The sequence below is a fragment of the Octodon degus genome, unplaced genomic scaffold, assembly GCF_000260255.1.
Source record: "Octodon degus isolate 3935 unplaced genomic scaffold, OctDeg1.0 scaffold00094, whole genome shotgun sequence".
NCBI lineage: Eukaryota > Metazoa > Chordata > Mammalia > Rodentia > Octodontidae > Octodon > Octodon degus.
In genome coordinates, this window is record NW_004524670.1 from 4,482,050 (window position 1) to 4,500,124 (window position 18,075).

At 44.6% G+C, this 18,075-nt stretch overlaps 1 protein-coding gene across 5 annotated transcripts in view; it reads right to left on the bottom strand.

Moving 5' to 3' along the window:
* Window positions 1–18,075, bottom strand: part of Abca1 (ATP binding cassette subfamily A member 1) — a 131,761-nt gene that overhangs the window by 40,838 nt on the left and 72,848 nt on the right. For all 5 annotated transcript variants that reach the window (XM_023722935.1, XM_023722934.1, XM_023722931.1 and 2 more), the window contains 10 exons: window positions 15,997–16,237; window positions 13,401–13,540; window positions 12,918–13,034; window positions 9,239–9,436; window positions 8,338–8,543; window positions 7,580–7,756; window positions 5,955–6,177; window positions 4,055–4,276; window positions 2,797–3,001; window positions 1,611–1,724 (listed from right to left, as the gene is read on the bottom strand). In XM_023722935.1, the coding sequence (XP_023578703.1) occupies window positions 1,611–1,724; window positions 2,797–3,001; window positions 4,055–4,276; window positions 5,955–6,177; window positions 7,580–7,756; window positions 8,338–8,543; window positions 9,239–9,436; window positions 12,918–13,034; window positions 13,401–13,540; window positions 15,997–16,237 (1,843 nt within the window). The remainder of the gene's footprint in view (window positions 1–1,610; window positions 1,725–2,796; window positions 3,002–4,054; window positions 4,277–5,954; window positions 6,178–7,579; window positions 7,757–8,337; window positions 8,544–9,238; window positions 9,437–12,917; window positions 13,035–13,400; window positions 13,541–15,996; window positions 16,238–18,075) is intronic.

The following is an 18,075-nucleotide window of genomic DNA, read 5'->3' on the forward strand; positions in this document are numbered from 1 at the left end:
TATATATATACATATTTAGCATCTATTTGAGTATGAGTGTCAGGTATAAGAATTCAATGACATAGGAGCATTCAAGTCAATTGAAGGAAAAGGACTTGAAAAACAATTAAGATATAGGATACTGACAGGCTTTTTTTAAATACGTCTAAAAAATGCCCCAGCACTGTGGTACATCCATACCACATACCAGATTCTTGCTGGAATCTGCCCAGCAAGAATGTTACCTACTATTTTACTTTCACTTTCACAACACCCAGGGAGAGGCAAAACTACAGAAATGGGGCAAGATGAGTAAGGAGCTCAGCCACGTCAGGGAGTAGGAAAAAAAGCAAGTGGCTGCGCCTATGAAACAGTGGTGCGAATGCACTTTGTGGTGGGGCAGGACTTCTGTCTCAATTGACCCAATGATTACATAAATCTATACATACAATAAAACTGAACAGATCTAAACACCCACACACATGTGCGTGAGTACACACCTGATTAAGTGCATGTGACAGCTGAAGGACTACGCAGCTGTGTGCAGTGTACCAATGTCAGCTTCATGGTTTTGTGACTATACTGTAGTTACACACAGTCTTATCCCCAGGGAAACAAAACGAAAGTTTGAAGGAACCTCTTCACATGAATGTTTTTGCAGCTTCTTCGAAGTCTACATTTTAAAATGAAAAGGTTGGTGTCTTTCTGTTTTGTTTTATAGGCCATCAAATTCAGGGAAAGGTAAACTTAGAGAGCTTCTTGGGAGGAGATACTGAACTAGACCTGGAAGGGTGAGAAGTTAAAAGGCCAGTGGGCAGGAGCAAAGGGTTTCCTGTGAAAGGAAACAACACAGACGCAGGTACCAACATGTGGCAGAACATGACACCTGAGCAGTTCTGTGCAACTGAAATAGGAACAGGATGCAGAGAGGAGGAGGAGGAGGAGAGCTGGAACCGGACAGATGGAGGTAAAATGCCAGGCCCAGGAGCCAGGCTACAGAACATCACACTTAGCGCTGGCCATCAGGACAAGGACACAGAACACAGCAGAAGGCTCTGTTGACTACTTAGGAAGGAAGCCACGCAGAGCACAAAGACCTCAATGAAGAACCCAGACAGAGCCTTTGCTAAACTGGGGGAATTCCTACCTGCAGCCAGGAGCTAGAAGAGGGTTAGCGCTCTGGGTCATGCATGGCGGGTGGTAAGAACATCAAGAAATAGCGGCTCAGCTCTACAGCAGCTGCTTGGCGCCAACCTACACAGGTCACATATAGAACACCATGACAAGGCAGGCAAAAGGCCTTGCGGCTATCTTTACTTTTTCATGGTAGATTGTTAGAAGAGCAGGCCAGCATGAGAGGGTGGAAATAAGAGCACAATGATCAAAGGACACTTTCCAAGAAGCCAAGAAAACAAAGGAAACAGTCCTCGGTGACTCGGATGGGATTCCCCATCAAGGAAGTAAAACTGGACACACAGGGCAAGGGAGAATTTGGAAAAAGCAAATGTGTACAATTCCTCTGCCTCCAGAGGGCCTTGAAAATCTCTACAAGTGCAAGAGCTGTCATTTGTTCTGACAGTCAGCAGGGCCGCAGCACTAAGTTAAGGGGAGAACAGATCAGCAACACTCACTTTCGGATACTCCCCTCTGGCTGGAACCAAGGTGACTCTTCTCATCACTTTCCTCGCCAAACCAGTAGGACTTAGTACAAGGAAAATACCAGGGCCGGGGGATCCCATACTGACCTGAAAGCAAAGTATAGATTTGATCAAAGCCAGGAACCATCCCAGTATCCCTAAGGTTCCTCAGCCGGACCTGTCCCCTCCTCGACACACTCTCTGGAGGAGGAGCAGACTAGAACAGAGATGAGGAAAGACGGAGCTATCCTTGCCAAAGCCTCCACATACTCTGCACATTATGCACCACCCTGAGGCCTCCCAAGAGGCCTCCCATAAAATAGGCACCATCCCCATTGGAGAGATGAGTAAACTTAGGGACAAGTAGCCTACCCAACATCATATAGTCAATAAATTAAGGATGTAAAACCTGAATTCAGATTCAAAACTGACTATTCATTGCAAGGAAGAAATCGAGGGGCATTCAGGTCAGAGTAACAAACATTACCTACATACACCTCCTCAGAGGAGAGCTGTACAGTGAACCAAATGGAGTAAAACTTTACTCTCTGAGAATTAGATCTTGTAAAAAAATTTATCTCAGGACAGGTTCATCTTTGATTTGGTCAAGTAGGTTTCAAAATGCATTTTTATTGCATCATAATTTGATTTAAATCACAGGCAAGGGCTCAGAGCCACTATACTGTATTATCCACAACCTGTAATGAGGAAACCATGTCCCCTAGAGGTACCCACCCTGGGGACACAGAATCACAGAGTCAAGTCAACGACACAAGACACAAAGCTCCTGGCTCGGGGAGCCAGTGGAAGCCCCCTGGGTTGACCTCCAGGCCCCAACACTTCCCATTCATGTGACCTAGGGCAAGTTCCTCACTTCTTCCAGCTACCCCTCTCATTTGAAGACTACAGGCTATAATAATCATCTCCCAAGTATGTAAAATACAGCACAGTGTTGGTGGACAGTGCTTACGTACTGAGAGCCACAGTGGGGGTAACAGCTGCGCTTTCAGCATCTGCTCCCTTTGCCTGACTTACTTGGTTGCTCTGGGTCTAAAGCCCAAGGCACTTTCAAGAGAACTCTGTACCTTGCAGGAATTCTGGCACAAAGACAGGAAAGCTCTGCAGCCAGAAATCATCTTTCCCTAGCAGACAGTCAAAGCAGGGTGGAAACTCAGCATACCTGGGAAGACAGCTTCAATGTACCAAGTCATCACCCCATAGAGGAAGGTGTCAAACAGCATCATGGAGACTGAGGTGGTGAGACTGAAGCCATCTTCTTCCACTGGGCTCTTGAAGAGATTGTCCCACTGTACCCCAATGCCCTGCTCCTCAAAAAGGGCAAAGTACTCACAGCCAAACCCCAAAGCCACAGGAGACAGCAGGCTCTGGGAGAAAAGAGGCAAAAATCACATATCTATTCTTCTGTCTCTCTCATTTTCCTATTACTTCTAATGTAATTCCACCTGGAGAAATATGAATTTGTAAAATAGATCAATTATAAGATATGGAAGTATTCACCTACAGAGTCCCTTCAGGGGAGTGGGTTCCCTTGCAGCATATAAAATGATTCCATTTATAGCCATTCATTATGCACATGCATTTCAGAAATGCATGTCTGACAGCATGTAAAACTTTTAGAACTCTATGCTGCCAGAGGTCCTCCAAGGCTCAACGATCCTGTCTTTTCCCTGCTTCCTCCATGCATACTAACATTCATCAAGGTCTTTTCAGGCTCCCCACTCAACCAGGGAACATTTATGGTCAGAAGTGTCTGCTTGGGGTGCCGATATCAATGGGGCGCCCTAGGAGTGCCTATCAGCTTTCCTTAGAAGTGATCCAAGAGACGGCTGGAGAAGTGCGGCCTCTCACACCCTCAAAGGTCACTCCTACTGTGTACAAGGAAAGGAGCTGTCCATGGGAGGGATTTGGGGTAAGGCAGGACACCTGTTCCTCAGTGTGGCTCAGTTTGGAAAATCTTCCTCAAGTGAAACACCGTACTAAACACAAGGAATTCACTACTCTGGAACAGACCAGTCTGGACCTTGGGACCTTCCAGTTCTATCTGCAGCCATGATGTTGTAGTGAGCTTAATGTGGCCAACAGGGATGGGAGATAAAGGACAGAGATGACACTAGTGGCTAAATCTGTTCTCCAATGTCATTTATCCCCAACCATGTTCAAGGTAGAGTCTGAGCTCTGAAAACAATTCATTCAATTTAATCCAATCAGCATTCACCATGAGGGTTAAAGGTAAATAATTTAAGAAGACATAATACCTCCCTTCAAACACCTTAGAATCTAGAATTGGGGTTCAAGTCACAGCAGAAAGACTCTCGAATGTTCTCAAACTGCTGCTCCTATTTGTGGGCTGCAGAGGGGCAGTCAAACACCTGAGGTGGCTGTGACTGCAAGGGTGCAGAAGGATCAGAGCTACTCACTGCAAAGATCTTGGCTGTGAAGCCCACGTAGTCCTGCCAGGCTACACACAGGACATAGGGCAGGTACAGGGTGAAGTAGATGATTCCCCCACAGGCAGCAGCCAGGTTGGCCCGGGAGAAGAGGGTGCTAATCAGGAAGCACTGCAGGATGGTCACCGTGGCAAAAACACACAGGAAGAGGAACACCACACTGGGGTCGCTGTAGGGTAGCAGGTTTCCCAGCTGGAAAGGAAGAGACCATGAAATGTGCTGCTTCAACAGTGCTCACCTATGATCTATGGGAGAAAGCAGGGGTTGGCTGAACTCAGAGGCAGTGCAGAGGAGCGACACTGTTCAGTTTTCTAATGAGGGAACCGCAGCCAAGGAAAACAACTTACTCAAGACCTCACAGAAAAATAATGGCAAGACTTGGCATAGAATAGAGTCCAGGGCTTTCCACTCCATCTGAATGGACAATTCTGCCCCGTGTTTCTCAGATGGGTAAATCTAATTGGGTTCTTTTTGATGAGGACTATCACTGGTGGCACTAAGAAAGAGTTAGATGAGATAACGTCCCACACGACTATTCTCTGCAGAAGCCAAGGACTAGGGCCAGGCAACCTTCATTTTCCCCTTGAAAACCATGAATTCCTCATTCGGACAATACCCTGATCTCTTATGAATAGTTCAAATTCATCTTAGTCACTGTGTATGTCTCAGAAAGCCATCATGGCACGCAGCTGTCCCAGAGCAGCTCTCACACATGGCTGAGTGACAGGCACAGCACGTGGCTTCTCACAGTCAGATCTGAGTGTAAAGAGTGGCACAAATGCCTGTTCTTAACAAAGATGGACTCAGCCCTTGGTTCCGCCATGCTGCTGGGTACCCTAGCGAAGCCTGCCTGCCTTAGCCTTCTTTTCTTGAATGTTAAATGGGTCGTGTAGTGCGCTGACAAGGAAGCAGGTAGGATGTGCTTTAAATATCAGTCGGCATCAGTAAGTGCTCACATGTAACAGGCGGCAGCTAATTTTCAACTGAATGTTAGTTCCTATCCCTTTGGAATCCCCCCTAAACATTTACATGATGAGTCTTTACACAAAATAATTATAGGGGAAAAAAAAAACAATTGGAAAGTATATTATCATATGGAGCAAGCACAGAGCTTCATTGCTCCGGGTCTACTGTAAAAGAGGGCTTATAACTGGTAGTCAGTAAGTTGCTGCAGGTGTCTGCAGCTCTGGGGTCTTCACAACTTCAGAGCTGCCAGGCCTGGGAGTGCACCCCTCTCCAGGGGGGCCCGCACTCAATATCTGAGGGTCTGGGGAAAGGAAGGTCAGGAAAGGAGGCCTAGGAAAACCGTAAGGAGCTGGACATTACGGTTGAACGAGCAATAAGTACAACAAGCTATACGTTCTCCAGGATAGCTCATGGGGCCGGCCACGCACCCCATTCCGCTTCTCTGTTTGCCTGATCCTGTATCCTCAACAGCCCTTCCACAAGCGTCAATCCCCAATAAATACCCCCAAGTCAAACTCCTCCTCGGCCTCTGTTCCCAGATGACTTCACCTGCAACATGCATCCTTCTGATTAGTGATTTTAGAAGCTTGGGAAGAATCACAAGCAATGCATCTCAGGGAAGGAACAGCTACACTGTCATAGTGACCGTGGGACACAGTCACATGTGTGGTCATCTGGGAAGTATGCGCCCTGGGTTCTGTTCCCCCTTAGTTACTAACCAGCTGGGTTCATCCTGGCAAGTCACTCTCTCGCCCTCACTTTCCCCAGTTCTAAAATGAAACTGAAAGCCTTGACAGGTAAGACCCCATCTTTCCTAGTCCTGGCTTTTGTTCTTTTCCTCCCTTAGCCCCTGTTGGGCTCTTCAGGCACTGCTGGCACAGAATAGTGAGTGGGGTGGCCTTACCTTCATGATAACCACCAGCAGGCCGGCGCTCACGAGCAGAGGGATGAGGCTGCTGATGAACCAGCTGAACCAGAGGATGCCATTGTCCAGGCCCATGATCCGCATGGTCTCCTTCAGCCGGGCCTCCTTTTCATACACGATACCCTTGATGATCACAGCCACAGAGTAAATCCAGGCCAGCGTCATGAACAAGGGCATGGACCGGCTCATTACCCTCAGGAAGCTGGAGGCCCCAAAGACAGGCAAGGGAAGAAAGGCAGTGTGAGCCAGGCTCGTAGGCCAAGGCCTCTGAGCCTGCACGCCAGAAGAAGCTCCCCATGTGGGCCACAAACTGCAGGCCTTTCAGACATCCAAATCCACAGGCTTCCAGGGGCTTCCTAAGCAGTCTGACACAAACATGTTGTGTTGATGAGATAATAAAGTATTGATGAGGAAAAAAATTGGGGGGATTGCTGTAGTGACCAGGTAACTATGCGATGACATTAAGGTAATAAAGATAAAGGTGATTTACATTAAAGTACTAAAAACTAACATTAAAAAAAATTTTGAACTCAATCTCCTAAAATGTTCAGTATCTCCAAAGTCATTCCTCTGTTGATCTGCTTAGCTTAATTCTTACCATGTGCAGAAAGACATTTCAGGCCACACTGGTCAAGAATATTTCAGGCTCCAAATCTGCATAAAAAATGCAGCTTTGCAATGTAAGTAGACTTGGACTTGGAAGTCGAGGCTCCCCTCCAAGTTTTACCATTTTCACATTTATTACATGACAAAAGGCAAAGGTGCTCACAGCCTCGGAACTCTAGCAGCCTCGCCTCAAGGCACCCTTTCTAAAGTAAACCTTGGCTTAGGGGTCTTTGGAAAAATCTTCCTTCAAAAAAACCTGGCTAGTAATTTTGAGAACAATAAAATAGGATGTCTGGTGTCCTGGAAAAGTTACTGTTGGCTATCCTAGGAAATAGCTCTTCAGCATAAAACAGAGAAAATATAAAGGAAGTATCGGTGCCCTTCCCAGATACATGTATGCGTATGCACACACACGCGCGCGCGCGCACACACACACACACCCTCATGTTGGACGAAGACACGACATATTTGAAATGCTTGCAATAACTACACTTCTGTCCATTTGTCCTAACAAGGAGCCATTTGATCCCAAAACACTGTTCCCACAATTAGAACGCAGTAGCTTACTGATTAAGCATTAAAAGACTATCTAAAAAGCCTGAGATAAAGTTTTGTTCAGTTTCCTTTGGTTCATCAACCACTTACAGGAAGTGGAAAAATCTACAGAAAATATACTTTTATAACTCTAGGCTACTGCTTCAGAGTTTGGGAATATATACATGCAATTCTCTATGTTTTTCATGATGGACTTTGAATTTTCAGAGGGCAAATTTTGATCAAATAGGTAGAGTGTAAAAAACAAAAATGGTAATAGCCATGGGTGAGAAAGAAGGCACATCGATCAGTAGTGTGTGAATATGGGTCTGTCTCTGTAGATGAAACTGTAGACCACCTATACCTGGCATATTAGCTTCAGATCATTCATTCATACCCACAAACATGCCACCTAGAACAGCATTAACTGGTTAACTCAAGTTGGTGGCTTGCTGGTAACTTACATGTCATCGACATAACAGGGGTAGGGCATCTGCTGTACGTAGACCCCAGTTTTCTTCTCAGTGCCTGTCAGCACCCTGATGATTGCCTGCTCTACCACATCCTGTAAGTAGGTAAAGCCCCCCCACACATAGCGCATATCTTCAAAGGGGTCAGCCCGAGGACCAGGATCCCAGTACCTAAAATCAAACCACAAGTGAGTAAACATTCCTTGGAACCATATCACAAAAATTAAACTATCCAATTACACACAACTGCACTACTCCTTATATCTGTACTTTACTTTCTAGTCTCAGTTGACTTGTACATGTATCTTTAAGTAGAAAGAATCAAAGTGAACATACTATTTGGTTTGGTTTGTTTTTTTTCCTCTATCTTCAGTGGCTATCTAACATTGTATCAAATGGATACACCAAAATGTACTTAACTACTCCCTTTTTAATTGGATGTTTGCTCCTTTTCATAAAAATAGACAATACTGGCATAGAGAACCCAAAGCCTTGTTTTCTTTTCTTTTCTGGTCTAATTCCTCAAGATTAATTTTCTTGAGTGAAAATGGTGAAAAGATACCAACACTTAATGAGTTTTGATAACAGCTCCTAGCAATAAATATGCCAGTTTCATCAAAATACTGCCACCAATGATTTTTTTTTTTTTAATTGAAGCTGCTACCAATTCGTTAATTCAGCTGAAACACTTGTAGTCATGATAGCTGCTCTAGACTGTCTTAGACTGGGCTGGTGTGTAGGATTCAACTTACCCATCCTTGATTTTATTCGTCCGCTCCACATTGTCAATGTCCATCCTAATCTTGTATTTGACGTGACGGGGCAGCTCGACACTGCCAGGTGTGATTCCAGTGAACACAATGCCAGCCCAGAACTTTCTCTCATCTAGCAGCTCCATGGACTTGTTAATGAGCCGGACTTCTGTGGGAATGGGCTCCAGCTTGTTGAGGTTGACACACTGATGGAAGAATGACTTTCGTGGGAACACTGGCAGGTGGCCAGGAAGCCATGTGGCAGCCAAGACAGACCCTGAGAGGCAAGGACTGCACAGCAACCTGATCCTCTCTATAAGCTGCATATAAGATCATCCAGGTAAGGGCTAATCCCTCCTAGAATAGACATCCAGTCTTCAACCCAGAATGAATGGATCATTTCAATTAACTGAAATTTAAGAGAAATGTTGGCAGTATTTACAAACAAGTTATTTGTACTGATTTTTTATGGAGAGAAAGAAGTAAAACAATAATTATACCTCACTTTCCTCTCTGCGTGCTTTCAAATGCTGAATCATAGCAATTAACCAACTCAATAAATAGATGAGGAAAGACTTATATTCATCCCTATTAAGTACCATAACTTTTAGTATTAAATTTTAAAACTTTAATCCATCCTGAATTAGGTTTCATAAATAATGCTTTTTTAAGGGAATGCTTTGTTGCTATTAAGCTTTAAGATATAAAAACTTGGGGAAACCTAGAAGAGAATGGATGGTTATTTACTCAATCAAGCAACAATTACTGAGCACCTTTTGTGGATACTGCTGCAAGGAGACTACACATCACTTCCAAGACTTCCCTGTCTCTAATCTTACTGCAACATCTCAAAGAAAGAGCCCTAAGCCTTCTCTAAACAATGCATGCAACACATCTTCACCTCCATGAAGTGAGCGATGGTCTGGATAGCCTGGTTGGTCTCATTGAAAACTTCTCTCCAGGTGTACACGGAGCCATTCGCCTGCTGAACATCCTCCGGGTGCTTGGCCAGAAATGCCAGGATGTCTTGGGCTGTCCAGTTTAAGCCATCCAACTGCTGTTCCCAGAAGCGTTCGTTGCCTTTGCTGTCCAACAGCATCTACAGTCCAGGGAGAGCGTACAGCAGTGAACATCAACTACCTCTTGCCAAGAACCACAAGATGCACTGATTCTTTCACGCATTGTCTCCTTTTGTTCATCTTCATCCAAAACAGTGAGGTACACAATAGTGTACTCATTTTAACAGTGAGAAAACAGAAGCTGAAAATGTGTTAGGATTTTAACCAATGCTGGTTCATAATGCTAACTGCTTTGGAGCTGAGACTCAAGGTAAGAAGACCAGTCTAAATTCATAGTCTAAGTGCCTCTCACTGTGCCAAATAGCTCAAATTACCAGCACTAACTAAAACAGCATTAATAACATTGCTATGGTGAATGATTCATGCTCATTGAGATTCATCTCTCTCAATTCTATGAGAATGCTACTGTTAATATTCCTCACATTACACATGGAAAAACTAAGGTTCAGAAAGGTTAAAACCTTAATATAAGGTCACACAGCTAATAATTACCAAAGTCAAAATGTAAAACACAAGCCCTAGACTCTAGTGCACTTTCTCTCGGCGATACATCCCTCTTTTGGGACCCAGTCCGATGGTCACAAATAAGAACCCCTCTCAGGCCTGAGACCACTTCTCCTGCTTAATATAAGGAAACGATGCTGCTGCTTAAACCAAAGAAAATGTAGCCATTCCCAAGATGGAGACACACGGGTCATGACATAAAGGGGGCCTCTTCTCCATGTGTTGTTCCCTCCCCCGTTGGCTCCTCACATGGTTCTTAGACAGAGAAAGTAAGTCAGTCTGGTGTTCAATCTGTATCTCCGGAGGCCTCAACAGATGCACTGCCAGGAAAACGGGGCAAGTGCAAGCTCAGCAGAAAGGAAACAGAGCTGCAGCTCTCGTCCCAGCCCCCAGCAGAAAGAGGAAGCCCTGGGCACTGAAGTGGTTTTCTCCAAGGATTGGAAAACTATTTTTTTTTTCCTCAGCCTTATTTGCACCAGCATTATTAGCTTTTTTCCCCTCTTTGACTTCTTATTTGTTATTTTAATGAGAACATAATGCTTTTATAGGATATGCATACACTACAGTTTCATTAACTGTTCCTGTACTGCTGAGAATTTAGTCTGTTTCCAATTTCGCACAATAACAATCACTATAGCAATAAGATTCTATCTCCTATGGTGACTTCCTTCAAATTATTTCTGTAGGATCTATCCCCAGGGGCATGTAGAATAGGGGTGTACAAGATGGTACATTTTTACTAGGTCTTCAAATTTTCATTCCAAATTGCTTTCTGATAGGTAATAACAATTTATACTGCCATAAGTAAGCTACGTGTGTATTTTTATTAACAGATACAAAATTGTACCTCACCCAAGTTCACAGAGGCATGGTTAGCAATTCTGAAAATGCTCTATTTGGATACTTGAACTGAACAAATAAGAGCAGAGTGAAGAGATGTTAGCATTTGAGGTGTGATCTACCCCGCCCAGGTGCAGATTCTGAGCAGTGTGGCCAAGAAACGCAAAGAGATGGGCCCAGTGAGGTCACTGACCGTGTGGCAGCCCAGTAGGTCTGAAGACCAGGAGACCCAAGTGCCTTGTAGCAGTACGTTGGGAGAAAGCAAGTCTATGAGAGTAGGAAGAGGGGCTGAGAGCAGCTCAGAAAAGAAGGAGCAAATTGATGTCACAGAGAGGCCTCTGACCTGGGGGCTGAAGCTCTAAGGACAAAGGCAGAGAGAGCAAAAAGATAAGAGATATCCACAGAAGCAAATACCTTAGGCATGGCTTCATGTACCAGATGCAGGTTCCAAAGGGTGCTGAGGACTGAGAAGCTCACACTCATGGAGAGAAATACTCCTGAGGTCAAGGAGAGCAGGAAGAAAGGCTTCTGACTTTACCCAAAGTCTAATGATGGCCAGATCTCTATCTATACAGCCTTGCTGCCTTATTGTGCTGTAGACTCTAATGGCTGCCAGCCTGTTGGCCATCCCTACCACCCACAGGTTAGAGATCAAGAGTTGTCCTGGTGCCTCTCACCTTGCCACTTGCCACCAAGCAATCACCACGCCTCCCCTGTTGTCTTATGTCTGGACCACTCACTGATATTGTCTCTACCTCAGTTTCTACTTTCCACCCATCCATCTTCTTATCCAACTCATGTCATGTCAGAGAAACACATCTACAGCCTCACTTGCTCAAAGCCCTTTTGTGCTACCCCAAGCCTAAAGACACTCTTAATTTAACACACAAGTCCTCCAAGACATCCAATGCTTTTCCTTCCAGCATCCACTCTTCCACTTCCCATCACACTTTGGGGGCCTCCCAGCTGGATTCCTAATAAATGCTACTGCCGTGCTTGCAAGGACCTTGTTCCTAAGGAACTGAGACTCCTCAGCGGATTGCACCTCCAAGGTAAGCTCTCAGTTTAAGACCAGGAAAGCATACCTTTGCCTCCAACTCAGAATTCACTGAGTTCTTTTAATAGAGCTCCTTACCACTCCCCAAGGCTCTAACTAGTAGAAATCTGGATTTCAACATGACCGGAAGGGCTTGAGAGGACACATGTCTATGACACTGCCTCTGAATGAATCATGCCTTCTGGGGGAGAGAATGGAGTCCAACAGATAGCCATGCTTATAGGGCATGAGCTACTCCTATCTGTACTGGTATAATCTATATACACCATTGCCTGTGCTTTTCTCACTCAACCCTGTTTTGAAAGGCATTCACATATATCACTGGAGGCTTTTGTATCTGCAGAAGAATCCCCTCCAAATGAGTACTGACCCATGGACCAACGACGTTCAAAACAAGAAGTGTGGCGAAATTCTCTCTTGCTTCTTAACAGCAGCTGAAACCAAAGGAAGCAGCCTCCCTCACCATGGCAATAGGAAATACTGTAATGATTCTGATTCAGAGCCCAAGACAGGGATGATGCCATTAAACAGCTCTCAGACTCCAGCAAAGGAGACACTCTGTTCTCACACTGCTCTGCTTTTGAATCCAATTGTCTCTAGAGCACTTATTCCTGTCAAGTGGCTCTGAAGCATTAAGTATAATTCCATTCCATGCAACTCTGCACTCACACAAGGCCCTGGAAACTGGTATCCCTGACACACATGCGAGTCACACCACTCTTGCTCCCACTCTTCCTTCCAAGGCCTCCTTAATCACAGGAAGTCTACTAGAGAAGATGCTCAGCAGTTGCAGCCTAAAATGAAAGTCCTTGGGGTCCTGTAATCCCCAAGCTCTACCTCCAAATATTGGCCATTACTAAGTTTTGTAGAAAACCAATATTTGGCCACGGGAGGCACTGATGTCAAAGTGCACCAGGTTAATCCTGTACCCTGGTTTCTGCTTTAAAGGTGTGCAGTCCTGTGGCTTAAAGATGTGGCTTGAGCGAGGCTCACTGCACCTCCATTGGTGAAACTTAAAGAATTCTCACATCAACTGTGGCACTGTGACTAGTGCTCCTGTCAGCATCAAGCAGGCACACAGGAGCCAGAAAGTTACTCACCCGAACAAGGTCCATTTCTTGGCTGTTCTCCATGAAGGCCCAGAGCTTGGGGCTGAGCTCTTTCCACATGCCTTCCACGTCGTGGAACACAGCCAGTTCCTGGAAGGTCTTGTTCACCTAGTCAGGTGAGAGCCAGGGACCACAGGAAAAGTGCAGAGGCAAAGACAAAGAAGAACTCAATGTTCCCTAAAAGACACCCCATCTCAGCATTCCCAGCCAGCCCTCTCCCATTCCCCTAGAATGCTAGCCTGTGGCTATGATTCAAATATACCTAGAAATGCCTGCTTATGGCTGATTCAAATATTTAGGGCTTTGAGGCTGTCCCCCAGCAGTCAGCTCTAGCTTGATCAGACTTGAAATTTTCATTCTTTGAAAATCCCCAATGAGTTATGAGTACACTCAGCCTACTGCATCTGAAGCTGCCTTTATGGCCCTAATTCTGGAAGCATTGTGAGAAGGGAGTCTTGGGCCTGGGTAACTCACCTCAGCCATCACCTGCCTCGTGGCTGGAGTGTCCGGTGTATACAGAATCTTCCCGACAAGCAGGGGCTTGAGGGCTTTCCAAATAATGCGTGAAAGAGGGCTAGACTCCAAATTCTTCAGCATATCATTGCAGTAAGGAGCTATGATGTTGGAAGACAAGTATTCGTTCATATGCATGGCCTTACCCCAGTAGGCACTACAGGGCTTGGGGAGCCAGACAGAAAGTCCCAGGTACAAAACCCTGCTCTACCATGTAACAGTCATGTAACAACTATACCACATGAGCCTCAGCTTGCTCTACTGTAAAAATAAAGTTCATGACATCTACTTGGCAGACACATGAGGAATCCTACAAAGCTCTGGAAAGATGCTTGATGAATAATCAGAGCACCTTATAACTGAAAACTGAACCAAACTAGAAAAATGTTTTTCCTATACAGGAAACTCATACTTTTAGGCCAGTTCTCAGACTGTTTTCACTGAAAACAAACAAAACACTTGAGGAGCAACCAAAAGTCTGAAATTAGAATTTATCTTTAGGCAAAAGCCAAAATTTTCTCTTTAATTAACAGATATCACCCCATGTGTATGTATGTCTAATAAAAATCTCAAACTGAAACATCCAAAGTTACAACAGCCACAGGTTTGATTTTCCCTGTTTTTAAACAATTGCATTTTAAGCTTTTCAGTTGGTTAACTTTTTTTTTTTTCAAGCTATCACAAACCTGTAAATACTACAAGATGCCAATGGCAGGATGCTGGGGACAGAACCCAGGCCTTGTGCTGTTCCACTAGCTGCACTCCTAGCTCCCAATTCTTCTATATAGAGGATTTGCTCACAAGTAAAGCTATTGTATAAATGAAGGCTCCCTTGAGTTGATCTGCACTCAGGGGCAGAGGGAGAAATGGCATTTCATGAGCTGCCTCTAATGCCCACCTTTTCCTCTAATGCTGGAAAGGTTCTCCTGTTAAAGTAATGCACAAAATAATTCCCCTACTCAGTGTCCGAAAGACACACTTGTAGCTAGAAGGGAAGAAAAGCTTAACTGTAGTGTGTCCTCAAAGGAAAGGATACCACTGTCTACAAGTGTGACACTGGATCCCTGGTGGCACCAGACCCAAGACACACATCTCGACAACACTGCCCAAGTGTGGTGAGTAGCTATGGAGTTACGTGGTTCTTTATCGCTGCCTTGTGGCTAAAGACACAAAATGAACAGTAGCGCAGCATCCAAGAAAGATAGTGCATAAGCACCACCACGAATGGGCATGTGACAGGCAGCGTGGTCTATCGGGAAGAGCCCAGACCCAGGAGGATTTGGAATTCAAGCCCAAGTCTTGCGAGTGTAGCTGGGATGAGGCTTTCGTGAAGTCACTTAAACCGCTCTATACCTGTGAGATGCAGCCTTATAGGACCTTCTTTGCAGAATTTTCATCAGGGTAAAATGTGGTAACTTAAATAGATGCCAATATGCATAGGAAATTTTACCTAAATGTTAGACTTTGTTGTGGCTGTTATTTTTAGATTTTTATTGTAAAGTTCACCTCAATAGTTACATTAATAATTGTTAAAGGACTGGTTTCTCATCCTTTTTACAATTTTTCTAGCTTTATTAAGATATGATTGAGGGCCAGGAATATGGCTCAGTGGAATAAGTACTTCCCTGGCAAGCACAAGGGCCTGAGTTCAATCCTCAGTTCTGCCAAAAAAAAAAGATATGATTGATAAATAATAATAGCATATATTCAAGGTATATACAACCTAATGTCTCCATGTATATAGGGAAGTTAACATTTACACAATCAAGTTAATATATCCATTTCACATAGTTAAAGGATGTGTGTGTGAAAGAAGTAAAAACACTTAAAACCAATTCATTTAATAAATTTTAAGTATACCACACAGTATTATTAAGTAGAGTCCCTAAGCTATGCATTAGATCTTCAAAACTTACTCCTCTTGTGTGACTGAATCTTTGTTCCCTTTCATCAGGATCTGCCATTCCTTCACCCCAAGCCCTACTTACCTCCTTTCTACTGTTCTTTTTTATATCCCCCCCTTTTTTAAAAAATGTATTTGGTACAGGGTCTCACTACGCAGCTCAAACCCATAGTGATCCTTCTGTTTTCAGCCTCCCCAGCACTGAGATTATAGGTATGCGCCACCACACCCTGACTTGGTGGCTGGCTCAGTGCACCTGGGAGCGAGGCCAGCATAGCATCTACTGTTCTTATGAGTTCAACTTTTTTAGATTACACATACAAGAGTGATCATGCAGGATCTGTCTTTCTACCAACATCTCATCTTAATTACTCTGGAATGACCTTCCTACCTCTTCAGGAAACTGAGAACAGTTTTCAGTCATTCATTTATTTTGATAAACACCACTGTACACCTGAGATGTACCAGTCTCTGAATAAAGAAACAGGGATAATTAGCTGATTAAGACCCTGTCCCCCAGGAATGCAGAAGCTCCTGCGAAAACAGACATGTTAATGTCTAATGCTGCTACTGAGGATGAGGAGGGAGGTGTCTTGGGCTGAGGCCAGGATTAAGACAGGGCTGAGGCCAAGACTCTGATCTGCAGATACTCACTAGTAGAGTTGTCATAGAAGGTATCAGCATCTTCCTCAGTGCCATTGCCTCCAAAGAGGGCTTTGTAGTTGTTGTCCTCGTACCAGTTGAGAGACTTGATCTGCAGCCCCCCGCCCTCTGGATGGCCGCAAACAATGCGGGACACAGCTTGGTATATCTGGGTGGAGGAACTGGAGCTATTCACATTGGTCAGAAACATCACCTCCTGCCGCATATCACTCCAGCTCTTCATGCTGAACAGCTGATGTCATGGATGGGGAAGAGAAGGAGAGAGAAGGACCGGGGAAACAAGGAGCAGAGAATGTGTTGGGACAGAGGAGAGAAAGAAACATCTTATTTTCTTTATTTTCAGGCTAGCTTTATTTTTTTAATTATTTTTATTCTTATAACTTGTTATATACAATTATTAGACTTAACAATACATATGCTATATGTAATTCATCATAGAGAATTTATACCTACACATGCTATATCTTAGTTCTTCCTTGTTTCCCCATTCTTGACCTCTCAAAAGCCATGTTACAAAATACATTCTGTTGATATCATCTCAAAGCTTTGATATGGGTTGCCAGAACCTTCCCTCCCCTTCTGTGGTCCTGGGACCTGAAGCATATGCTTTGTCTGAGACACTGTCTGACACACAGATTCCCAGATCTCTCTAGAGACCTGCAGAATTCACCCTTGGTTTTGTACCAGATGCCCAGGGAATCCCTGTGCCCATGAAGGGGTAAGAAGCATATCCTGGACATCAGCAAAGCCACTGCTGGTGGCCTTATTTCACTGAATCCTAGCTCGTTGGAGAGAATGCCTTCTCTAGTGGTTATGTCTAACCATAAATCCACCAGGAACTGCTCATGGTCACGGACTCATTTTTAAAACATCTTAAACTGGACATTAAAGAGTCAGCCATCTTTTCTTTGGAAGAAAGTGTGTGAACTTCCCTCTCCTGGCCTTAGAGAAGTTTGAGGAAATTGAAAAGCATATGGTGGGAGGTCTGCTCTTGAGTTCCAGTGTTGGCCCCCAATGGTCTGCAGCCTTAGAAAAATCATCTACATCTCCGGGATCAACCTGTTATCAAAGTGGTGAAGCTAGAGCGTGGGTGGAGGTAATGACACAGGACATGTGCAGTGGCCCTCACAGAACAGCCTTGAGGACGAGAAGTCAGAGGCCTCAAGCGCCAGGGGCTGTGACTATGACCAAAGTCACAAGCATCAATAAACACACAGTGCCCTGCCTTAGGTACAAGTGTCCTTCAGTACCTTGTAGAGTTCCTGGCCCAACTGCTCTTATTATTTGTAGAGTACTTTGTACTTCCACATATTTCATAATAAATCACTATTAAATTCATACATTCCTTAAAATGTCACTGCATGGTCTCACTGTCCAGAAAGACTGAGCCACAGAGAACAAGGGGAGCAGCTGCTGGATCCTGTATGTAGCCTGGGGAACACCATGGGCCCAGCTTTTTAGCTCCCTCATCTGCTGGCTTAGGTAAGTGAAGTGATCTTGAATACCGTAGGTCCTGACCTCCGCCTTCTGCCTCCAGGCTGGCCCTAGGCTGTGGTGGAGAGCAGATAGCATGCAGCTTTGGCTCTCCAGAGGGGGAATTATCTAGCACACTCCACAGAGACACAATTAGGTAGACAGCTTTTCCTTGCTTTATCACTACATACGCTGTCTTGGCCATGGGGAAGAGGGATGGCGAAGGAAGGGCAGCCAGACCACCTTTCCTTTGGCTGGTCGGTGCAATAGCCCTACGTATTTTTAAGTGATCATGATACAAAGCCACTCACTTATCTTTCCACAGGCTGCCTTACCCATACCGCCCAACCTGAGAATAATTTCCTCCTACATAAGGCTGCAGAACATCTTTAGACAAAGGCATCATCATGACTGAGTCATTTCTGAAGGGTGGCTCTTCCCAGCACCTGCTTTCATGGATGTTATGGCTTGTTTCTAGATGTACCCCAAACCCTTATGTGCTCACAGGTGGAGCATTTCAGAGGTGGTTAAATTGAGGGCGTGTAAGCGTTTGCAGTACTGGCTTCACCCACTAATTGGTTTATCATAGTTCTGGGT